The sequence below is a fragment of the Vespula vulgaris genome, chromosome 2, assembly GCF_905475345.1.
Source record: "Vespula vulgaris chromosome 2, iyVesVulg1.1, whole genome shotgun sequence".
Classification (NCBI taxonomy): domain Eukaryota; kingdom Metazoa; phylum Arthropoda; class Insecta; order Hymenoptera; family Vespidae; genus Vespula; species Vespula vulgaris.
Genome location: NC_066587.1, coordinates 7,141,258 through 7,167,472, shown reverse-complemented (window position 1 = coordinate 7,167,472; position 26,215 = coordinate 7,141,258). Strand labels below are relative to the sequence as shown.

At 28.8% G+C, this 26,215-nt stretch overlaps 1 protein-coding gene across 5 annotated transcripts; it reads right to left on the bottom strand.

The window, feature by feature from the left end:
* Nucleotides 1-78: 78 nt before the first annotated feature.
* Nucleotides 79-24,997, bottom strand: LOC127061844 (RYamide receptor). Of its 5 annotated transcripts, none has more exons than XM_050989271.1 (8): nt 23,703-24,997; nt 20,887-21,208; nt 11,965-12,395; nt 11,164-11,417; nt 10,038-10,197; nt 1,578-1,646; nt 581-860; nt 79-484 (listed from the first exon to the last, which is right to left on the bottom strand). In XM_050989271.1, exons 3-8 carry the CDS (start codon nt 12,361-12,363, stop codon nt 285-287), a joined length of 1,362 nt encoding a protein of 453 aa, XP_050845228.1. In that variant the 5' UTR covers nt 12,364-12,395; nt 20,887-21,208; nt 23,703-24,997; the 3' UTR covers nt 79-284. The 5 variants fall into 5 exon arrangements, with proteins under 5 accessions (XP_050845228.1, XP_050845227.1, XP_050845229.1 ...); XM_050989270.1 differs by having other exon boundaries at nt 20,887-21,323; nt 24,821-24,997; XM_050989272.1 differs by having other exon boundaries at nt 20,887-21,232; nt 24,821-24,997.
* Nucleotides 24,998-26,215: the final 1,218 nt, after the last annotated feature.

Here is a 26,215-nt window from a genome sequence, read left to right as displayed (position 1 = left end):
TTATTAACGTATCATGAAATGAAATTTTCTCATGATATTTGATTAGAGAAACGAAATATGTCAGATCAAATGAAAATATTAATTTTTCAATATTTTTTTATTTTTATGCAATATACAAGGAAAACTATACTTCTTCAATTCGTGAAAGTAAAAATAAAAATAAGAAGAAGCGACCACGTAAATCGTTATTCGATTATGCTAATTCATATTTTTCGCTAAAACATTAAAACTTCTTTTTAAAAGAAAGTTTTCTTTTTCTTTTTTTTCATTTTTATTCTTATTCTTTATATCTGTTCCTCTAACTGTGATTGACGTTTTATGCAATGTTGAGACTGTGGGATGTTAGATCGCAATGATTCGTTGTTCCGGAAGCTGGCACTTCTTGCAGGTGCTCCATGATTTCCATTCGTTTTGTGCCTGACACTAACATAAGTCGTGCACGTATTTTTTCGCTGCAGAACAAAATGACCGGATCCTTCGAGATCTGCAAGTAAATAAAGAAAAGAGTAATATTTGTTCGAGTTGTATTTTCTTTTGGATTTTTAAATTATTTATTTTTTTTTTTAATTATTTTTCTTACCTGTTAAGGGCATGCCTACCATACTGGTGTTATACGTATGTCGTTTTCGATTATGTATGAATCTATGCAAGCATGGCAAACGTCCAAATGCAATGATAAAGCCTGCACGAAATCTGACGTTCATCCAGCAATAGATTACTGGATTGTAACAGGAATGTGACATTGAAAGCCAATGAAGAGCTGCCCATATAAAAGGAAGACCCGTCCAATTATGGAGTCTCTCATCGAAGTCTATCACTATCTGACAGAGAGATGTTAATCGAGTGATTAGAGCTTTTTTCTAGAAATTAGAATCACATTTTTATTAGTCAACATTTCTTTTTTTTTTTTTTGTTATATGAAACGACTTATTACGCATAAGTTATGTTTATTAAATTTTTCGATGTTTGTAACGAGTTTGGTGGTAAAAAAATAGACATAAAAACAAAAATGCCAAAACTTTTATACTTTTATAATTTTTTTTAGTATGATTAGTAGTAGCAACAAAAAATTTAGAACTAGAATTAGAATGCATTAAAACGTAACTTCTAATTATAAAGTTTGTCGATAAGGATTTTGAAGAAAAAAAAACATAAAAAGAACTTTAAGGATTATCATCTCCATAAGATTAAGATCTGAGATATAGTTGAAAATAGCTACTCAAATATTCTAATTTTTTTTTTTGCGAAGATATAAAATAATACTGTTTAAAAAGAGAAGATTTATAGAGGTAGACTCATCATTCATAAATATACAGTCCATTTGATCATCTATCGAATGTTTTGAAAATAGAAATTTGCTATTTCCTTCAAATAATGATCAACGATAACAAGCGTGTTTTTACGATCCAATCATAGTTATCTTGAAGCAATGTCAATTTTTTTCTTTTTCTTTCTCTCTTTTTTTATGATGAGAAGGAATCGTAAAAGTTTTACTGATAAAATTTTGTGACATGATCGATTTTTCATTTCGACTTATATAGTCGAATTTTCAATTAGGATGCTTTTGATTCACTTACGTTGAGAACATTGAAAGGTAACCAGCACATGGTGAAGACTAATACAACGGTAATCATCATTTTCACCATCTGTAATAATAGCAAAAGTTAGATACTTTATCTTTCAGAAAATGATTTTAATAGTAAATTTTGTTTTCTTTATGATCCTTGGAAACCATTAAGATCCTTAGCATTCGAGCGTAAGAAGGTTCAATGATTAAAGCGATTAGATTAGTTAACTTGAAACGTCTATTAAATTGGTGAAATAGCTTAAATAGAACATAGCTTCAAAGGGTTCACAAAACGAGACTGGCAATTCAAAGGAGTTACTTTCGGTTGATTAGAATCGATCGAATTAGAATCGGTCTTTGCCTCCTTGGTTTCGTGGAGCAAGATCAACCGTAGACAATTGCGATGAAATGATAACAATGGTGGTTTCATCCTACGTACGTTCCATTTTCGTATCGATCGCTTTTTAATTTACATAAATATAAGTCTTTCATTCCGAAAAAAAGATAAAAAATGATTATGCTAATTCTAGATGAAATGATATTACTTATCGAATCGATGAAAAATAATGTTGAAATGGAATTAAAATTTTATCAAATCGTGTCCGATAAATATTGTTTATTTATTCTTTTTGAGATACGATTTCAAAAGATCAATAAAGGATAACTAAAAAAAAAAAAAAAAAAAGAATAAGAACGAACTGATCGATAAATTCATTGGTTATCAGATGTTTACAGAAAAATTGATCGCATTATTGTATAGTTTGTTAAATTTCAATGTACTACAAGTCGATGAAATATCGATGAAAAGATACTTAGATTTATTGTTGAATTTACTGTAGAAATACTATAGATATACATTCGATTCGTATATTCTCTACAACTTTTGTTAGGCTTAAAATATCGACTTTCATTTAAAAAGATTTTTATGAATCCCGTAACAACAATGCTTTTTAAAAAATAGTTGTAATAAATATTATATTTTTTCTTTAAATTTTAATAACTTTTATTTCAAATATTTGTTTATAAAATCAATAAGATTGGAGATATTTATCTTTTAAAATGAGATATTCTATATATATATATGTATGTATATATGTATGTATGTATGTATGTATATAGAAGTAAATAGTTATTAAATTCCCCAATTTGTTTTGAAAAAATAAAAACACTCAAAATATAAAAATTTTCAATTTTCTCATTTAGTTTAACATCGACTAATTTTCGTCACAAGACATTTGTCGTTTCGAAATATAATTTTCTATTGAATATTTATCATATGCTAATATATACGCCACTTTTCTTATTGCCTATCATTTCCAGCATTTCTTGTAAATTCATGGAAAATCCCATGAGAATGCTTTTCCTTTGACTACGTCGCTCACGTAACATCAAATGTGATACACATAGAAAGTTCGCGTGTTCTTCGTGGAAAGGAGAAAGTATAGCGTATATGTTACGTGATAATAAAAAGAAAAAAAAAAAAACAGAAAAGTAAAATAAAAAAAAAACGAAGAAGTTCGATTCTTTCGAGAGATTACATTTCTCTTGAAATATTTATTGTTGCTTTTGATATAAAATGAAACGTAAAATCCAATTTTTAGATCTTTCACGTTTGATGATAATATTGTACCAATGAAAATTACTTTTCTTTATTTATTCGCCATAAAAGAAGAATACTTGACACGGGAATTAGCTCTTCCCTTCGACCTATAACATCCCTTAACGACTAATCCACTTAAACGGGGTATTAACAAGTAATAATAAGTAATTAGTAAACTTCATCGATCTTTGTTATCAAGCAAGAGAGTATCGATAATTAGAATTTCTTTTTAGTCTGTTCGTCGTAACGAAATATCGTGAATAAAGTGTTCTTTTTTTTTTGTTACTCGACGAAAATGATTCGAATAACGAAAGAAAATAATAATAATAAAAAAAATAATAATAATAAAAAACAAAGAAAAGGATAATAAAAGAAAAAGGAGAAAAATACTACAAAGGTTGGTTTTCCAATCTCGTTTTCCATTGTACGTCCTTTCGCCCATTCGACTGCTTGTCCTCGACCAATCTCATTTCTCGATAAAGTAAAAAGGAGAGACATGATAATTCATTACCGTTATTTCTCTCTCTATCTCTCTTCTGTATTAAACAATATTAATTAAATTTCCTTATAATATGAGAAAAAGATGCTCTTCTTTCTATAATTAAAAATCTTTACATTTAATCCTTTCTTTCTTTTCTTTTTCTTTTCTTTTTTTTTTCTTTCGTTTAAATCTTTCCAGTGTACTTGTTGACGGAGAAATCAAACCGTTTGATAACGTTTATGAAATTATGAAATTATCGAGAAAATTATTTTAATTTCGTAATATTTATAGAACGATTTATCGTTAATTTTTTTTATTCGAGCTATTTATTTAATCGATATATTATCCAATGAATTATTGACTTACATTAACATACATGTACATTTGATCGTTGATAAGTTAATTATATCGAGTAATACGAAATCTTGGAAAATTCGATATGAAGAGAATATAGAAAAAAGAGAAGAAGGGAAAGAGAGTGAATAAAAAAAAGAATTTCGATTACTCTCGGCTCGATATTGCTCTACGCCTCGAGGAAGCAGGAAGATGAGAAGTGATCTGGGATAGCAAGAAAGCGAATGGAAACTGCGATTGATAAAGGACCTACGAAGGATCTCAATGGCTGACAACATAGTTTGCCAACGATTCACGACAAAGCCGAGCTTTATCACTTGATCGAAGTAATCTCGATGTTATTTTCTCCCGTTTTATTTTTTCTCGCTTAAGTTCGATTCGTAAATTGTAGTTTACGACGAATAGATGTTGTTGTTATTGTTATCGTCATTGTTATTATTATTTTTATTATTATTATTTTTATTATTATTATTAAAGGAATTTGTTCCTCGAAGTAAAATAAACACATCGCTTCTTTCTTAAATTGTAGCGTGTCGAACAAATGTTTCATTGTTTCTCTTTAAGCTTAGTAAAGCTTTCTTCTTTACAAAATTTTCTTTTTGTTGTCAAAGGAAATCCTTTGGGAAATATGGGACTTTAGCTTATTCCAAAAAAGTATAACGTCGAAGCCAGGTCCAGTTTATATTTCTTGTTCATCAGGATGTCACTACTTTGACAATCTTTTGAATTATTTTCTTTTATCGCAGGAACAGGTACGAAGAAATAAAAAAAGAAACGGAGGAATAACACGCCCTTCTTTTCTTCGGGAAGGATTTCTCCAAAAAAAGAAAAAAAAAAAACACGAAGAAAAAGAGAAAAGAAAATATGAATAAGTAAAAAGAAAGGAAAAAATAAGCGAAGAGAAAATAATGTCTTTCGTTCAGGATTCGTTATTGCGTCACTATCATTGTGATCCCTTGAGGATAATGAATTTTATAAAATTGTAATTTACGAGGAGATGACCATTTTTCTTCTTTCTCTCTCTCTTTTTTTTTTATTTTATATCCATTTTTTTCATTTCACTTATTTTTACGAACGAATCAAAACTCGTAAACTATGGAAACAATGTTCTCTCTTTCTCTCTCTTTCTTTGGTGTTATAGTAATCGATTTTCGTTCAAAGAATAAGGGAATGACAGGGAATCATATGGCATGACAAGGTTTTTTATCGTCACAAAAGTTCTTTCATACGTACACACATACACACAGTCATAAAAGACTCGTGGGATGAAAATGTTTTTATCGTGTTTCTCTTTTATTTAATTGGGATAATGTGTTCTTTCTTTCATATATACGTATTATATATACACACACATATATGTATATATATACTATATAATAATATATTAATAAAAGAGATTTTTAAAAATCAATGAAATTGATTAAATATTAATTAATTATATTTTATAAGTTAATTATAGAAACAAAATCTAGATCAATTAAAAAATTGTTTTTCTTTTTTTCATTACCTTGTTTTATCTTCTTCTTCTTTTTTCAATTTTATATAAGCAAACTTTTTACAAACATTAATTATTTCATTTGCGTTGTACGACTTTCGAGACACATTTTATTGATCACACGTGGCTTTTAATTACCAACGAGCTTGATTCTTTTTTTATTTCTTTTTCAGGAAAAATAAGTCTTTCCCTTCCATCAGCTTTAATAATAGCTTTCAAGTTTATATCCCTATAAGTTGAGGCATGAGACCGATTGAATTATGAGAACATAATGTCGAAAAAAGAAAAAAGGTAATATTTTTTGTAATTTTATATATATATATATATATATATATATATATATATACATACACATAAATTTTCTATTTTCAAAATATTTTTTGATGATCCTTTTAGTAAAAGAAAAAGGATTAGAAATTGTTTCGAGAGTCAATGAATGCAAATTAAGTGATTATTATGCAAAGCACACGATTGTTCTTTTCTCTGTCTTTTTTTTTTTTAAATTAAAAGAGAAGCGACTGATAATTTAGAACTTTTGATATATAAAGTCTTGATAACAGATTACAGTAAAATTTAACATGAAATAAATTATTACCATGAAATTTATATCCATGTTTACAAACACGCGTTACTTTTTACGTCATACATCTTCAATGATTTCAGCATAAATGTTTTGCCACTTTTTTTTGTTAACTTTTTATCGTACACGTCTTTAACGAAACAATTTAATGAGTCTAATTATTATTTATTAGACATAATATTTAAGTATAATATGGAGATTATTATATGATACATCTTAGGTTCATTGATCCGAAAGAAAAATAAGTTTATCGACGAATTTTTCTTGAAGTCCTTAACTTTTGGCTCAAGGTCTAAATATTTTTTAACAGGACGGATATTTATGGCACGTAGTAATCGTTTTTTAATTATACTTTAAATTAGCTACTATTATGTAAATAGATCGTTTTTGTAAAGTTTCCTCCTTGCTGAGATATTACAAATGGTTATAGAATGACTTTTAAAAATGGTAACATGACATCTGCATATATTTAACATGGTAAACAGTTAGCAGTATCACTATTATATATGAGTGATCAAAGAATTGGGGCGTAGTCTCATCGACACACCCCCAAAAATACACATCATCATGATTAACGTCTCTCGTTACGTTGCTCTTGTCATTTTAATAAGCTTGTTTTTATCTCGTGAGTCTCTTCAAATCATTGTATGCGTATGTGTATGTGAGTCAAATACATGGTAATATTATTTCGAAAATCGTGTAATATTTCACAAATCAATGTTTGTAGACAAAGAGAAAAGATTTCTTTTATAAATTGTGAAAAAATATATATATTTACGATTTTAGAAAAGAAATACATTGCAAAAAGAAATATAATCGTTTAAAAACGAATTCTATAAAAGAATGCGAGTGTAATGTACTGACAGCTTGATTCCATATTTTTACGCTATTACAAGTAATTAATTTACAACAAATATAACATATACGCTTCGTACCGCTATTGAATAAAAAAAAGATTGAAATTTTTATTTTAGTAATACGCTTGAGGGTTATGTCGACAAGAAGTTGAATAATGTTTCATTCCTCGACTCGAAAATGGACAAAAATAAACCAACAGTATTTTACATTTATGGCTTTATGGAGGACGTTGAGAATGAGAGCGTAACCTACGGTAGTATGCGGTAAATTTTTGAAAAGATGAGAAAGGAATAAAAAGATTGTGAGTTTTTCTTAAGAAAAATATAAGAAAGACTTCTTTCGTTTATCTTCTGTTCATTTTAATATTAAAAAAATCTTCATTATTATATCCGAGATATAGTTATAAGTTATCTATTGAAATTATTTTTACGTTTACTAACGACGTTAAAACATTTTTGATTGCTTAAAAACGACGAGGAAATTTGAGATGTCTCAACGTCTGCAGTATATTTCAAGTTTTGTTTGTCTATCAAACACGGAACTGTCTTAGTTTATCTTTAAATCGGCTTACAGAGTTCTGTTTTTTCTTCCCTTTGTATAATATTATTTTCTTTAGTCAAACAAAATACGAATAAGTATTTTCGATCTATTAATAAAAAACAAAATTTTATTGCAGCATATTTACAACGTAACGACCACAATATCCTAATTACCGACTATAGAAACATCAATAAATTGCAATATGTAGAAGTGCTTTTGGCAGCTACATTTATAGGACATGCTTTAGCTCAAGCTTTGAACCATATGGTTTTGGCTGGTGTAAATTTTGAAAAGCTTCACTTTGTTAGTCACTCTTTGGATAGCCAAATAGCCGGATATATCGGGAAATTATCAAATTTCCAGATATTCAGAATCACAAGCGTGTATATATATATATATATATATATATATATATATATGTATATATATATATATAAAATCTTTTTTTCCATTTTTTACTTTTTTCCTTTATTCTTTTAAAATCCAATTTCTTTCGTAAAGAGAGACAAATGATACTTAAGTATGAGTTCAAGTGAAAATTCTCCAGGATATTTTCTTAATGAGAGAAATCCGAAACTCGAAACTCAAAATTCCAATTTACTCAAATTGTTCGTCCCTTGATGATGGAATTTTCTAACTAAATACGTTGAAACATATCAACTTTCTTAAAAGTTTTTATAGCTATATTTTCTTTTTTAAGATTTATTGATATTGAAGAATCAATTACTTTGTAGGATTGGATCCCGCGGGTCCTATATTCAATTTTCTCGAGTTTCATCTTTCTTCGACGGACGCACGATTCGTCGATATTATTCACATGGATTAAGGGTTTTATGGGATATCTAGAACTATGGGAATTGTAGGTTTCTTTCCGAATGGTGGACATCGTTTACAGCCAGGCTGTTCGCAAGGTTCTTCTCTTTTAAGTTTCGGAGATCGTTAAAAATTATAAAGAAACGTTGTGGATAATTATGATACTAAAAAATTAAATATTTCGCTGAGAGAACCATTTTTGTTTATTTTTTGAGAATTACGAAATTAATGTATACGTACTTTAATGTAAATTCTCTCGCATATTTTCTCTCGATGATGCTTTTTCTCCTCTCGTGTTCGTTGTAATATATACATTATAAGAAGTTGCTTTCATTCAACCGTTCATTAACTTACCGAGTACTGTACTAATGAAACTTTTTTTAATGAATGAAATTACTAAACTCTTAATAACGAAATTAGGTCGACTATTAATTTTATATATAAAAATTGTTTTTTTCTTTCTTTTTTTTTTTTAGATTTTTGCAGTCATCGTCGATCATGAAAATATTATGTCGAATCTCTAATCAACGAGAGTTCCTTCATGGCGGTAAAATGTTCTTCATATTACGAATTTCTTGCTGGAAAATGCAAAGGAAACCTTGAAATTCCAATGGGCTTTTGCAACTCCAACTGACGCATTAGTGAACAGAATTAGCAACTTCGTTAAGGTTACAAAAAGTTTCAATCACTATCTTGAAAGATAAATTGAGCCGAGATAACTTTAATTTTCTTATGCAACGATTACAATCCGCAATTATATTTACAAGCTTTAAATATTTTGCGTTTAACCTACTTTTAGAACGAATTGCAATTGTTATATTATCTTTTAGAGATATCGTTTCACGAAAATCTTTATTACATCGTTTCTCTCCTTTCTGTTTCAGTAAAGGAACTTTTTATCTTATGATTAATACAGACAGTCTGTTTGGACTAAAATCACTCGAAAGGCGTATGGATTTAATTAAAAATCGAGCGCTACCGAGGATTCTTATTCTTCTTCTTAGCATTAAATCACATATAAGCATACATAAGTAGAGATATGGAATTATTTTGAATAAGTTCTCTAATGAATGGGATTTCCGTTTAATACGGTTGAAAGAATATTCTTTCTTTTATTTCCCCCTTCTTTCCGCATTTCTTATTTCCTTTTTTACTTTTACGCGAAACTCATTTCTGTTCGTCTATCATTCTTAAACGAATCATTCTTAAATCATCAGAAAAGAACAAAAAGCTTTAACGTTCGAAATTGAATATAAGTTATAGGGTACTCGCTTTCATTCTCGGATCAACGACTATGGTGATTAATTGAAACGATCCGATCGAACTTAATTAAAAAACTGTCCTGTATTTTATCGTCAACCATAAGAGAGACCATCTATCATATTACACCCCTCTTTCAATTCAAACGTTCCTCCTACATGACAGTTTGTGCTTCATCCTCATATTCTCCTCGATATCCAACGATCCTGTTTCACGATAAATAACAAACGATAATCTGACACGAGGTGTACACCTTATTAAGGGATTTTATCGAGCAAAGGTTTTATCTTTCCTTACTCAAATTTCCATCCGATCGAGTTTAGCATTTCTCGTAAATATCTATGAATGGTTTTCATATCTTTATCGATTTGTTTAACGCAGAAAAAATTTATCGCTATTATTAATTATCGATCGATGATATAATATTATATATGATTGTACGAAATGAAAATGAAAAAAAGATATCTATATTTATATATATAAAAGTACCTTTCTTTTCGAACGTGCCATTCTTTGATCTCTTGTATTCTCGGCCTCCCCTGGTGGTCTTTTGCCCCATACGATTATGGCGATGCTAGTATAAGTGAATAAAAGCACCATCAGTGGTACCAGATACTGTAGAACTAATAGAGCCACCGTATAATAATATCTGAAAAGGGAAACCATATTTATTTAGACATGTGTATACATATAAATCATTATTATCTTTGATCCTTTAACCCGTTCAGCGTTATGATATTATATATGGATTTTAAAAAATTATTCTTCATGTGCTATGAATCCATATATGGATTTCGAAAAATTATCAGTGCAATAATATTCTTAGAATTAAAAATAAAAGTGTTTAGAAATAAACATAAAAGTCTGTATAGAAGTGTGTTTAGAAATAAAAATAGAACAACAAACTCTTGTTATATATTTCACTTGACAAATGTTTATTTTTCCAAAATTTTTCTCTCATAAATTCTTTTCTATGTTGCATATTTTTTAAACAAATATAGTTATTTTTCTTTGGTATCCATTATTGATAAAGTTTATACATATATATATTATTTGTTATTTGATCTATTTTGCGGAATTTTTATTAAGAAAAGATAACAAGAGAAAACATAATAAGAGAACGGATTTATGCTATAAATGTAGAGAATAAAACATTGGCTTTATATATTGAACCTTGCTTTGAGATTTCTCTAATTCAGAAATATGAAATTATATATTTTCTATTTCAATTAATTTTCTATTAAATAACAATTACAAAATACAAGAAGAAAATAATAAATACGAATTTATAATTGTTAAATAAAATTATTAAATAAAAAATTTTAAATATGAAATACATAATTATAAAATTTATATAATAATAAATTTAAATAAATTACAATATATAATGTTTCATTCCATCTATAATAATTCGCAAAGATGACAAATTTCAATAATTTCATTGAAGCTGTTGCATTATAATTTTCAAATAATTTCAAAATGTTTTACAACAAAGGTGAACAATTATTTAGTATAATTTATCGTAACTAATAAACAACATATAATGAAGGTACATCGACAAATATTTTAGCGCTGAAAGGATTAAATTCCATCATATACGAAAATTGACTATCACCTGTGCTTTTCCGATTGCCAATTCTCTCGGCAGATGAACTTATTGCATTTCACGTAATGATCTATTCGAGGCTGAAAAAGTTCCGATACCAAAGCAATCGGAAAAGAGACTATCAATGCGAGTAACCAGACACTCAGTATCAAGAGCGTCGCTTGTTTTTTACTCATGCGTGGTTTCAATGGCCATATTATAGCGATATAACGATCTATGCTGATCGCTACCAAAGTGTATGCGCTTACTAGCACGGAAACAGCCTGTTATACATTAAACACATATCAATATTCTATATCTTTTATATTCTGTATTTTATATTCAATATTTTTCGTCGTTCGAACGAACAAAGATTACCAATCTTTTTGAAATAACGTATTTATAACTTCGTTTATATCCGATGTTATAAATAACTCGGAGTTTACGAACGACCTATGTATTTCCAGAATAATTTCACGTAAATTATTTCAGTAACGCATTGATTGTTAAAACGATCTTGCATAACTTTTCCTATATAAAATATACAGTAAAGTTCATTGTTATTTTTGACATTAAATTAAACTTTTGCGAGAAATTATACTTTTAATATTCTAAATGTCACAAAAAGCAATATTAAAAACGTTCTAAATAAAGTTTGTAAAATTGAGCGCCGGTCACCGTTGACCTTCGTAGTATTTAACATGTCAATAAAAGTTTGTGTTAACGTTTTGAAACATGTTAAATTTATCTATATATTTTTCTCTCACAAATTATTTCCCGTCGATTATTAAGAAGATTATAAATAAAAAGATTGATATGCACGATACTTGCCTGTGAATAATTAACGATCGGACAGAGTGTCCGACCAAAGGACCAATATTGAAGGATTAGTATACTGACAAATGTTGTAGGGACGCAAAAAACTGCTATCAAGATATCACTGATTGCCAGATTAACGATAAAGTAGTTAGTAACTGTTTGCATCCTTGGACTACTCTGAACGACGTAACAGACCAATCCATTTCCTATTAAAGCGACCACGAAAATCGTACTATAGAGAAAGTAGATAGTTGCTTGGAACCAGCTTGACGAGAGAACATTGTCCTTGCTGATGAACTCGTCACACACTATTGAGTGCTCTGAGTTCGAATTATTCCAAGATACGTTGGAGTATTCGCTGCCCTCTATGATATCCAACACATAATCCACCATGCTTTCGTTATTCTTCATAGTGTTAAGTATATTCTGCTTGCCATTGTGATCTACAGATAAAAATATAATCATGAGAAAGGAGACTAATGTTTCATTTTATATCGAATCAAAATTACGCGAGAATTCTTACAATCTTATCTCTTAAAACATATTTTGTTATATTTCTTATTTGATAGAAATTTTTCTGGAGATTAATATTGAAAATTGTAGGTCGATATGCAAAATATCTACTGTTACATATTTGTATTTCATTTGTTATAAGTTTTTTTTTATAACATAGTATAAAGGATACCTATCAGTTTCCCAGCTCGTATTTCTTTCGAAAATATTAAATTTGCGAATGTAAAGATAATATAAAATATTACTAAGGAAAGGAATTATTTGCTATTATATATTTTATTAATAATAACATGAAAGATATTCGATGTATAATAATAATTATTACGTTTAGTAAGTATGGAAAATAATTAAAAAATATTTAATAATTATTAAAAATTTAATTTTAAATTGCTTTCAACAGACACAAAGTACATGTGAGTTATAATCTCTACACTTTTTCTCTATATGTCTGAATCCTCATTTATTTTATATACTTATGCTCAGGATGATTAAACTTTGTATCGTATTATATTCTCTTCAAGGATGGAAAAAGGTCATATAAATAGAGATGTTCTACTTTTAGAAGTTATATATATATATATTCGGTAATAAGAAAAAAATTTATAAAAGTGACTGTTAAATATTTGGAAATTTTTGATTAATAATTATTTGCGACTAATATCGATTCATTTGTTGTTTTTCATTATTGTTATGTCTTAGCAGTCGTAATTAATGCATTCATAATGGAATTTTGAATTGTCTTAAATCGAACTTTAAAGTACGTTGATGCAATTAATTATAATTTTTAAATGAAAATAAACGACGCGACGAAAGAATGACGCGTTGTTCAAGTTTCGTTAGAAAATTCTTGATTGCCTAGCAAAGAGATTTACTTTAATTATGTACTCTCACAATTAATTTCGATTCTATAAAGTTTTTTTAAGTAACTATATCGAGTTCGAAAAGTATTCATTTATATAAAATCAGTATATATCGTTTTCAATATTGTTTCAGTTTTAAAAGATAACTAATCAAATTATTAAAGAAGTTCGTGTATTTTATTTAATAATTTATTTTATTTTATTTTTTTTTGAATTTCATATTTTTTATTCTCTATACTACGAGGTTAACCATTGACGTTTCATTTAATTAATAAAACAATCAGTAGAAAATCATTTTATATAAAAAATGCTTTCAAAACTTTTCAAATTTTATATATGTATATATATGTGTGTGTGTATGTATGTATACATCTATATATATACGTATATAAGAGCGTGAAACAAATCAAAGTTGATCAAGAAAAAACTAAGAAAATAATTTTAATGGAAGAAGTTATTATTTAGAATCATGTAATCGTATAAACAATATTCATAAAAATCAAATTAAATATGAATATTTTGAGTGTATAAAAATCACATTATTATCTATGTGCTTTTTATTGGAACAATCACGTTTTCCCGACGTTTGATAAGACCGATTCATTCAACCAAAGAAAATTGAACGGGCTCAAATCAGTGACAGACTATTATCGGTTTTTATTTCCTTTCTTGTAGGTAAAATCACATTTATTAACGAACTTCTCATATTGTTACTTACTTGATTTTGTCAGGTTTACATTTTCCGGAAATTAGATCGCGAAGGTGAGAAAGTTAAGAAAAAGAAAAAGGAAAGAATGATAATCGAATGACTACAATTAAAGTCGATTCACATATTTCAATTCAGTCTCACAATTAGTTTAATGTTCAAACCTTTTGTCACTTTAGCTTTAGCACAGTTCAGTTTTAGTCATTTATATTCACACATATCAATTCATTATACTATCAGACATAAATCATAAATCATGTGTATGATGTAGTATCATGTCTCATATACTATTATCTTTTAATCATGAAGATGAAAATAAAGAAAAACAAAAAATGGATAAATTTACATTAGAGGAGTTGCGTATGATTGTATTTACGTTAAAGATAATAAAATAAAATAAAAAATATAATTAAATAATAAAAAACAAAAAGTTATGGATCTTTCATGAAAATTGAAAGAAAGGAGAGTTCGAAGAAAAATTTGCTAAATTATAATATAAAGAACTCATAGATGACGAAACAATATGTTTCGTACACTTTAGAACGTCAAAGTATTCATTCGGTCTATTTCTAAGTAAAATTGAATGAATTCGATCTATTTTTTATTTGGCAAATCATAAAGCACTACATTTTGACGAACCGATTCAATTAATTTTTCGTCACTTGTCATTTTGTAGTATCTTCGCAACACAACAATGTAAAAAAGACTGCAAAGTTATCAGAATTCCGTCAGTCATTTCAAAAACATCTGTCATATCAAAACGATTTCGGACAATCTCTAACACAGGAAAAATATGACGGATCGGTGACGGAAATGAGACTAAACGGAAATGTATGAATGTGTAGATTTAAATTACATACAATGATGTTAAAACCATTATGGTCAAACAATCAGAACGGAGATTAAACTGAAATGTGCAAATCGTACTTTTAATCGTGAATATAAATCTTATTGAAAATACAGATAATTATTACAAAGTTATAATAATTCAGTGGACAATTTGTCCATTGATTGATTAAATCGAATACATCAAAGATCAATTGACTCGATTTCGTTCGACTAGGGCCTTTTTTTATTTTATTTCTATTTTGTTGATTTGACGTTCATCGTTGAACATAGATTTATTATTATTTGATTATTAGTAGGATATCAATTAAGTTAATATCAATAAAGATAATACTTGTATAGATTTACGTAATTATCGTTCCAATTAATAATATTATATTGATATTGAGTGTTAATTACAGGATCAGCATTTCAACATTCGATAACGCATTAATTCAATGTCGTATTAATTCTAATAGAAATGTATTTTGTTACTTATGAATTCTTCGTATACTTTAACACGCAATTACATCTTCTTTGTGGATATATTGTTTAACGTTTATTGACTGCGATATGCATTAATGGATACTGTTACACAATTTCTAGCATTAAAATTTCTCCGTTTTCTGTCTCCTCAAAATATGACTATGATTCTATCTGTCCTTATTCTCTATATAAAATTGAGAAAGTAGATCCAAGAGAAATAATTTGATTCATCCCTGTTGAATAAGAGAGTTGTAAAATTTTCATTATTTCTTAGGACGTTATTCGTTGAATAAAAGCGAACGAAATTCGAACATCGAAAAATTTCTAAAGAAACTTCTTTAATCGATAAAAAATATAAGTTCGATGAGTATCCGCGTAGTTCAATCGGGATTTATAATCGTCGTTGGAGTTAAAACAAATCGAGGAAAAAAATGAAAAACAAAAAAAGAAAGAAAGAAAGAAAAAGAAGATACATAAACACGACGAGTCTTCGAGTTCTCTCGTATTTTGTACGGTATTATTTCGATGCATTTAACTCGTTCGAAAGTTGAATACTATTTTCCATCGGTGGTTTCGTTAATATGTAAATTGTAAAGTTATTTAAAATAATCGTTGCAGTTTAAATTTTGTTCGTGATTCAATTATCGGTAACTAACGTACTTAATATACAATATTTTCATCTCATTTTGAGAGACGCATATACGCACACGTACACGTACATAAATACATATACGTTTCACTTTCAAGCGGATATTCTCGAAAGTATTGCTATTTATTAAATGAAATGTGATAAACGCCGGAAGGGTCCTATATTCCTTAAGGCTTTCATTGAAATTCGTTATGGATGCCACGAAACAAATTCCTGGCAATAATGAAATTTCGGAGAAACTTGTTTTCGTAAAGCTCGTCGTTTAAACGTAGTTTAATAGAATAATAAGTATTCTCGTAAGGGTAATAAATTATAAAATACGCACTAGGAGGACTCAGTGCGTACTTGGATCTTTCTTTCAATTTATTTTACGTTTTATCGTAATGATCTTTGTCATAATCGTTTTAAAACGTTTGCTCTAATACGAGAGAGAGAGAGAGAGAGAGAGAGAGAGAGAGAGAGAGAGAGAGAGAGAGAGAGAGAGAGAGTGAGAGAGAGAAAATAATGGAAAACGATTCTTCATGGGACGGAAATCCATCGGTCATTGTCGAACAAACGTCGGAAGGAAAGGTTTTCAATCGCTAAAACGTTCGTAATTCTAATATCTCACGAACGGTACTCGTAAATAAGCTATCTCCTTCTTGATCGTCATGCTCGTAAAGATCTTTCGTTCATTTCCATACTGTCTCTCGAATTTATCGACTACAAAGTGCCAATGGCTGGCTGTTCGACATTTCGCCAGTTTATAAGTTCTTTTAAATCTTTTCTTTCTCTTTCTATATCTTTCTTCCATTTTCAATATTGACAATAGTCACGACGTGTTGTTTATTATTTTGTTTCTATTGTATGTTACTATATTTGTGACACGTTTGAAAAGAACGATGTAAGTAAAAATTGAAAGTTAAAATAAAGAGCAAATAAAAGGTAAGAATAAATTCTTTCTTGTTTTATTTTTCTCGTTCATTTTGCTTTTTTTTATGTTTCTTTTCTTTTTCTTTTTCTTTTTCTTTTTTTTTTCTTCTTCTAAAAGAAGGTGATAACTTTCGACGTTTCATCGAGAGATAGTTTGACTTGCTTTATCTCTGCGAATTGAGATGACAAAGCTTCTTAAAGAGCTTTCAAATACAATGTATGCTTGATGGAGCTACGACCACGTATATAAAACATCATCGATGTTCGCATAAACACAAAGCCAGAGAAACAAAAGGCGTATTCCTATTTAATTGGTCAAAGAAAGATCGACCTATCTTGCAGTTTTGTCGAAGTGAACTTCTCTCATTAATCTTTATTTCATTCTTCGTTTTTCATAGACTACGACGCCATTAGTATACTTTTTGCAAAAAAGGAAATGGAACAACTACGTTTTTGTATACTACTACTAGAAAATTATTTTCCTCGAGGAAAAGACAGAGAAAGAGAGAAATATACCTTGATTATGCATTCTCTGTTTTACATAATGATTCTGTTCAAAAGAACGACGAAGGCAGATTTGTCAGAAAATTAGTTGGCTCCGTTTTGCATGTCCACTGGTTCCATAATCCATAAAATACCGTCTTTGTCATATGCATACATATATGTATATACGTATATACATATATACATATTTCTCTTTTACAGTACTTATATGCATACATACATTTTTTAACTGTATTTTTATTAATTTATTATGATCATAAAGAATTTTTAAAATTCTAAAACCTTTAATAAATTACTTTGACTGTCAGATTTAATTTATACAAGCGTTATATACGTTTAAAAATTCCTTCTTTTTCAGATATGAAAAATATTAACGATTATTTTTCATCACGATCAAGGTTAAAGGCAGCGTAATAAGATCTAACACATTTCTTTCTCGCGACGAGTCCGATGTAGGATGTCTGAGTGGATATTTACTTTTACTACTTCTCTCTCTCTCTCTCTCTCTCTCTCTCTCTCTCTCTCTCTGTCATATACACACGCACACACATATACTTTCGTTTATCGCGTGTCTTGGTTGTGTCTATCTTCAATGACTTTTTCATCTTATTCGTCTTTTCCACCTCGACGAATGTGTCGTATGTTCGTGAGTGACAGTGGTTTGTTCGCTGTACTGTAACACAATTCTGTTTTTCTTCTTTCTCAATTTTTTTTCTGTTTGCTCGTTCTCTCTCTCTCTCTCTCTCTCTCTCTTTCTCTCCCTCCCTCATTTCCTCTTTTTCCATAACATGATATGTAATCATAACTCATCGCGATTAATTGACGCTTTAATGGGCGGCATTTGATATCGTTAACCTATCTGCAAAATCTATCTGCATAGCTGCATCCTCGCATAAAATTTACAATTTATGATCGATCAATCATTACCATAGTACCGACGAGAGAGTAGAAATATTGAAATTGATCGAGACGTTTAAAATATAATCATTCAATAATAAACGAAATCGAATAAGAAAGAAATAAAATAAAAAGAAAAATAGAAAAAAAATAGAAAACATGTCCTATTCATAGAAGAATTCGATCGGTATCGTTAATAAATATATATATATCATCTATTTAAATCGATGTAAATTAGAGAACAGTATTTGTACGTAGTAACGTTCAAGAATAATTACTGTCAGGCTCGTTAGAACAGCTCATTGTTAATAATAATTATGATCCAAAGTCATTTATATCGGCTGTAAATGTTAAAATCGTATTTAACACGCTGACTTGTTCAATAAAGAGCTACTAATCCGTCAAATGAATTTCATTTACATCTTTATAATCCGATATACAAAATGGTACTCCTTTTAGTTTCATCAAGTATTCACGTTAGAAACGTTTAAAACGTTTTATATCCGACAGTCAGAGATTTGATAGAAGATCTAATCTTCTATCGAGCATGGGAGTTATTTATGGGATTTCGTGGAATTTAAAATTGATTCGAATACTGGCGGAAAGCTATTGACCTATTTCAGTCGTATTTGATTAATTGCACGAGTTTGTATAAGGTGCGACTCGTACAAATAATTTTCATAATTAGCTGCATTCAATTTATTATGATTAATTAATTTCATTGTATTTTAGAAAGTTCTTAGATTCTGTCGTTTATAGTATTTTCTTATTTCTATATCCTTTAATTTCTCAATATTGCTTTCTTGAAAGTTCATGGAATCTTTAAGCTTTCTAATTTTAGATCATTTGAGTACATTTTTTTTTTTTAAATAACGCGACTTATTAATACATTTTATTCGTAGTTGATTAATTATATAATTTAAGTTCGTATAAGATGACTCTTGATATGTAAACAATTGTTAATAATTACTCGTAATCGATTAATTGTAATTAATTAATTTCTATAAATTTTAAAAAGACATTAAATGATTATGAGTTATTTATAATACATCGATTTTTTAATGATGAATTTTGTTTCGAATTTTGTAAGTTCTTTATGAAACCTTTGAAATCTATTAACTAAATATAGTACATTGAAAAATAATTTTAAATAAATATAATTTGCTTTAAATAAATTGAATTTGCATCATCAGGAATTTATTCATCAGATATTTGTATCAAGATGCATACAACGTTTACGACCGATCAATCAACACCCACCGCAAAGTGAAATCCGATTACTCCGAACGTAAGCACTTCGTTTGAAAAGATAAAACGTAAAGGACACTGATCAAGATTTATTGTGAATGTATGTTCGAGTATCTACGGGTTAACAGGAGTTAATTTTAATTAATTAATTATCCTTGAAAAGTTTAATTATACTTCTAGTTTAGTCACAATATCGTATTGATATTATCTGACTGAATAAGGATCTTATAGGATTGAACTTATAATTACTATTCTTATTAAACTAATGTGATAAATAAAATAAATTCATAATGAAATGAAAATATCTATACTTAATATTTTTCAAGTTTGAGAAAAATATTCGATTAATTTACAACTTCGAATTATTCCGAATGATTTTATTTTCTTATCCTTATTTTTATTCATTCTTTCTAAAAAGAACACATATATTTATGTGAAACGATCGACTAAGATTTAACATTAAGTAGTACTTGGAAATACTCGAAACGCTTTTGGATTGAATGCATTTAATTGCTTTGAGATTTGTCGTTTTAAGCTTCATGTTGGTTTGTTAAATGCTCTCGAAATGGTAACAATTACATGATTATTAAATCCTGTCGTACATTTATTAGAACAAAATGAAGCGAAAAAATGGTCATCAACGTTCACTTCAACTCTGAAAGTTTTTTGGTTAATAATGCATGTAGGTAGAAACAAGAAAGTTTTGAAGAAGAGATAGTTATCATTTTATTATCACGGAAAGAAAATTTCAAACATTATTAATTCAGGATTATGAATTTTAAATTCCTTTAGTACTTCCATACGAATAATAACAAATTTAGTACATTGTTGAAATTATTAAAACTTCGAATAATTAAATTAATTATAAACGAATCACGTTTTGAATATAAAAAATATAAACAATATAATTATACATTAATTACTTATGTCATTGAAAGTTATAAAAAAAATTGAAATGATCTATGAAATAATAAAAAGATGTTTACTATAAATGTTTATACAATAGACATGTATAAAATCTAATATGCAATTACTTAGCATTAAGTAACTTAACATTAGATCAGGCTAATCTAGGTCAATGAGAAAACTGTGTATTTTTTATTATCGAGAAAGAAAATTTTCTAATTAGGCGAAAGAAAATGTCTCTTTCCATGGCGTTCCGCCTTAATGCGCAATAGCCTTTAATTCGGATTAATCTAATCGTAATCTGATATAGCTTGTTAATTAGGTAGAAGCATTGAAAAAAAGAAGAAAAAAGAAAAAAAAAAGAAAAAAAAGAAGAGGAAAGGAAAAGAAATTAGTTAAAAAATAAGAGTGGAGTCATGTTGTCTTACCTAAACGAGACGTTCTTTATATGTTTTTATGTTGTTTCTTTTTCCAAGAGTAAATTGTGCGAACAAGCTTCTTCACACGTTTTATAAAGAACTCTTCTGAAAGAACGGTCGTTTCCGACTTGAAATAGATACTGGTGAAACGAAAATTCTTCCAACTTTTCTTTCTTCTTTTTTATATCGCAAAAAATTAAACGTGAGTCCACATGTTTTTAATATGTTATCCTCGATCATCTTGCACTTTAATAAAGTTTTCTATTCTTTTTTAGCCACTTCCTTCTTCCTTCTTTCTTCTTAAATTGTTTGTTCAAATTATATACCACCACTCGAGTAATAAAATAAATTGTTTCTTCGATAAACGATATATTTTATATAATTTCTTTCTCTCTCTTTCTCTTTCTTTTTGGCTATATTATCCGTTTCTTTCGTATTAATGAGCCCTTAATTTAAATTTTTAATTTCACACTTTAATTCACCCAAAATTTCTCTATGCTCTTGAAAAAACTTCGCGGATGAATTAATTCAAGAATTACATCTCAATAGAATGTTGAATCCTGAATGTCTTTTGCTGTTATCATTATCATCATCATCATCATCATCATCATCATCATCATCATCATCATCATCATCATTATCATCAATATTATTATTATTATTATTATTATTATTATTATTATTATTATTATTATTATTATTATTATTATTATTATTAATGATTAATGATTACGTAGTAATCAATAATTTTCACTCGTGGTGGATACGTTAGAATAATTTTATACTAAAGAGAAAACGGGACAACAAAACGGTGCTGACATTAAAGTGAACCCTATTTCAAGCGATATCGTGTGTTGTTAATATTCGCCTTAGGCATCTTCTCGATGATCGCTCGTTACTCGTTAATAGGTTGAAACTAGTTATGGCAATAATTTGTTATACAATCGATAACTCTCCTTACTCTCCTACTCACTCACTCACTCACTCACTCTCTCTCTCTCTCTCTCTCTCTCTCTCTCTCTCCCTCTCTCTCTCTCTCACTCTCTCTCACTCTCACTCTCACTCTCACTCTCTCTCTCTCTCTCTCTTTCTCTTCTCCCCACCCCCATGGCTTGTCGTTTTTTCTATAGATAATATTATAGAACGAGCTGTGAAAATCGATTAAAATCCTATCGAAAGTAAACGTTCGAGTATCTCCAAGCTGAAATAATATTTTCATGAAAACGAAATTGTCGACTGGACTTTGGGCTTTTTATTTCTTTTTTTTTTTGCGATTAAATTATATTCAATTCGATAGAATGTTATTGATATAAAATTCAGTAGGTTATGCACAAGTTTCTTTAGGAAAATAATTTCGACAGAAGATAAGCATTTTTTTTTTTTAAAGAGCTTCATTTAGTATCTTTTCAAAGTTATCGAATTGTTACCTCGAGGCAACTTTGGAACTTTCAACGAAAAAGAATCTTAAAAAGTAAATATCATCTTCGTTTCGAAATGGATGACACATTACGAAGAACTTTGTCAGTCTTATAATCGAAAAGAAAAGAAAGAAAATTTTCTCGGAGATCTTCGTATTTATCTATGTACCTATACGTTCATAAATCTATAAGATATGAAAGGACACGTCTACGTTCTATCAAATTCACGATCTTCGTGATGATTAACCGTTTCAGCAATATGTACATATATACTTTTACGTCGTATCTTATCATTTAATCTGTTATATTAAGAACGAATTAAGACTTGTTATTATTTTTTTAAATATAATAATATCTATCGTTATTTACGTAATAATAAAAATAATTCAACTGAATAATATCTACGGAATAATATTTTTTTTTATAAAAAAAACATAGATATATAATTTTACGACTATAAAATATTGATATTGTAAAAATCTAATTGTTCCAACAAGAATTTATTACTTAATGAGAGAAACTCGTTTAGGAGTCAATCATCAGAGAGCCTTTGAATTTCAAATGTATTTTCTTAACAAGTAGGATGGTAAGAACTCGTATAAAAGGAAGAAGAAGAAAAAAAGAAAAAAAAAAAACGGGATACAATTTCTATTCTATGCATAATTTATCTAATCAAAAATTTATCTAACCACGATGACTACGAAGAAACTATCTTGTCCATAAACAAAATTCATTCATCATACGATTTTTTTGGCAAAATGACAAGTTCATTTGAGGAAAGTCCGTGAAAAACGAAAGTGAGAAAAAGGGATGCTCTATTTATCTCTCTCTCTCTCTCTCTTCTTTCTCGTTCTTCCTTCCTTTTTTATACCTTTTCGCCTACCTTGCTCTTTTTCCTGTTCTTATTTATCTTATTTACAATCTGACTCACGTGAACTTCTCGTAAATATCAAAGTGCGGCTTGAATTTCTGATATACGTAATGAACTAACAAAATCCATTACATCTCCTCGTACATTTTTCTTTTCTTTTCTCATTATCACCCTTCTTATCCAATATTAGAATTCTTTCTGTAGGGTTGGTCCAGCCGAAGAGAATAACTCGTAGCTTCGTAGTAGAAAATAAATTATATCGGAAATAGATAGAATTTCTTAAGCACACTTGTGTATTTTTTCTTCTTTATTTCGTTCTTTTTTCGACCCTCTCAAATATTATCATGAATCACAAAGAATGAAATATCGAATATAGAAACGATTGGTATGGAATGTTCGTACTTAAGATTCCAGAGAAATAGAAAGAGATAGAGAAACAGAAAGAGACAGAGAGAGAAACAAAGTGAAAAATTGGCTTATCAATGCTGGCGTATATCCTCGAGAGAAATCATATAAAGTTCAATCTTTCATCCAACCTGTGAATTTCACACTTTATTCTTCGTTCTCTTTTCCTCGATATTTTTATCCTATCACTTACTATAACATGCTAATATATTTACATGGATATCGGTAATGAAACGCTAAGGTGAATTTGCAAATCTTATGAACATGCTATCAGCTCTTATCGATTCATTGATTCACGTTAATTAAAATACAATCTTGGAGAGAAAGAGGGAGAGAGAGAGAGAGAGAAAGAGAGAGAAAGAGAATGAAGGAGGTATAGTTACGTGATTTTCACGAAAACTTTTCTATGATAATTCTTAAACAGTATTTGACAATTTTTTCTTAAAATTACTCTATTAACTATAACAAAGACTATCAAATTCTATTAAGGATCCTACGATGAGCTAGCTAAACGTCAAACTCTCTAAAGTCTCTTCACCCGCCAGAGACCATCAAACTTTCGATCATATTTTCAGCATCCTCATAAACATCTATCGAGAGACTTAAGATTAGTCTTTCAACGAGAGAAAATAGAACTTTGTCATACGAGAATCAAACTAGGTATTTTCGAGTAGTATTACGTTGCCTTTTTACTATCTTGGTGAGTGATAATAGAGAAGTAGTGATCGATTACGAAATTCTTGTAGGATGGAATATGTAAGTTCCTTGAGATATCTTTTACGATCTATTTTCTTTTTGTCTTTTTTTTTTATTTTTCCTTAATCGTGATGCTCCGATCAAAATTTACGAATGTATATTTAAATCGATGTCTAAACAAATTTTGACGATACGACAATAACACATGTAAGTACGTCTGAATTTTCTTAACGTCGCTATTACCCGGATTTGAGAGATAAACTTAATAGAACATTTAATTACATTTTTCTCCAATCGAATATAACCAAACTTCACTGTCTATGTATACAATAAAAAAAAAAAAAAAAGAAAAAAATTTCGAAGGATCAATTTAATAAAAAGCTTAATCAAATCTTTTTCCAATGGAATAAAATAAAATTTTCACTTGTTGATCAACAGATTATAGATACGTATGTGTATATAAATATATTGAAAAAAAAAAAAGAAAAAAATTGAGAGTCGTGATGGAAAATAAAAATAAGATTAAAATTCAATTATATTTTTTTCTTTTTACCGAAGTTTTTCTAAGCTGAGCTTAGGTTTGTTGAGAGAAAGAGAGAGAGAGAGAGAGAGAGAGGGAGAAAGAAAGAAAGAGAAAGATAGGCAATGAGAAAAGAAAGAAAACAAGGGAAAACTCAGTCCTTAAGTTTAGCCGAATTCGACAACGACGTACGCGGATTATCGTCGAACACGGTTCGTCGCTGACTGACTGGAAGCTTTCAAGTTACGAAAGCTCGCTGTACGTCGATCGCGCGCCACTTTCCTACTGCACAGACGCACTATTGCCTTTTCTTTCAGCTTTAAGCTCATAGACGTACACCTTTGTTCGTAACAACGACAGCAATTTTCATGAGGATATTTTTTCTTATTTTTCCTTCTTTTCTTTTTTTTATTCTTTATCTTTTTTTTTCTTTCTCTCTAATTTTTTTTTCCTTTCTAGTTGGATTTAAATAAATATCGTTGTTAGAAAAACAAATCTTGTTCGTATTGTTTGTATTTACATATAATATACATTATTAATTCATCGGATGTCGTTTATCGATCAAATCGATGATCTTTTTTCAAATGATATATCACGCGTTATTAATTTCATGCGGATGTATTACAAAAAGAAAATCGATTAGAGCTTATTTATTTTAGTCTGATGATGATAATAAATTTCAATTCGTTGAAACGTTAAACAAATCCGATATTTATTCGATATTGATTGTAAAAAGATAAGGATCGAACGATTTTAATCATTATTATCTGAAATTATAAAGAACGATCTGATCGAGAGAACGATCTCTATCGTTTTCTATCGTTGTTGTCGTCCTAAATTATAAAGAACAATTATCGATCAATAGTTACTTAATCGTCAATGAAAACTTTTACTGTATATATTCGTGAAAGGAAAAAACAAGGAGATAAGTTTGAATAACTGAGGAAATTTTCTGAATGGTTTGAAAAATGTTTTGCCGATTTAGTAGATATTCTTCGAAGAGGAAGCTAATTTTCCATCGTGAAAACTAACGAGAAAAGGATAGAAAACGAGCGAGGTATACTGTCCTATTGTACAAACGACTTTATCCTCTTCGAAAGAAATTATCAAGTTTCTCGAAGATATCGACGTTATCGGGAAAAGTAGGAATATTTTCCTCTCTGATCTTCATGATTGGTTTACTCTTCTATTTCTTTTTCTCTTTTTCTTTCTCTTTCTCTTTATTTTCTTTCTTTCGTAAGAAAAATGAGATCATAGGACTTCTTCCACTTGTTTTTTTTTTCTTTTTTATCAAGGATATTATGCATTTTCGTTTATCTTCTACTTTTCATTTAACAGAAATAGAATGAGAGAGAGACAGAGAAAGAGAGAGAGAGACAGAGAGAGAGAGAGAGAGAGAGAGAGACAGAGAGAGAGAGAGAGAGAAAA

What these genes read in the sequence shown, in the direction of transcription:
- LOC127061844 (XM_050989271.1), bottom strand. Translation starts at nt 12,363, where the DNA reads ATGAAGAATAACGAAAGCATGGTGGATTATGTGTTGGATATCATAGAG. An exon ending in TACCTTTCAATGTTCTCAAC is followed by an intron (nt 861 to 1,577) that starts GTAAGTGAATCA and finishes TCTAATTTCTAG; the next exon opens with AAAAAAGCTCTAATCACTCG. An exon ending in GGTAGGCATGCCCTTAACAG is followed by an intron (nt 485 to 580) that starts GTAAGAAAAATA and finishes ATTTACTTGCAG; the next exon opens with ATCTCGAAGGATCCGGTCAT.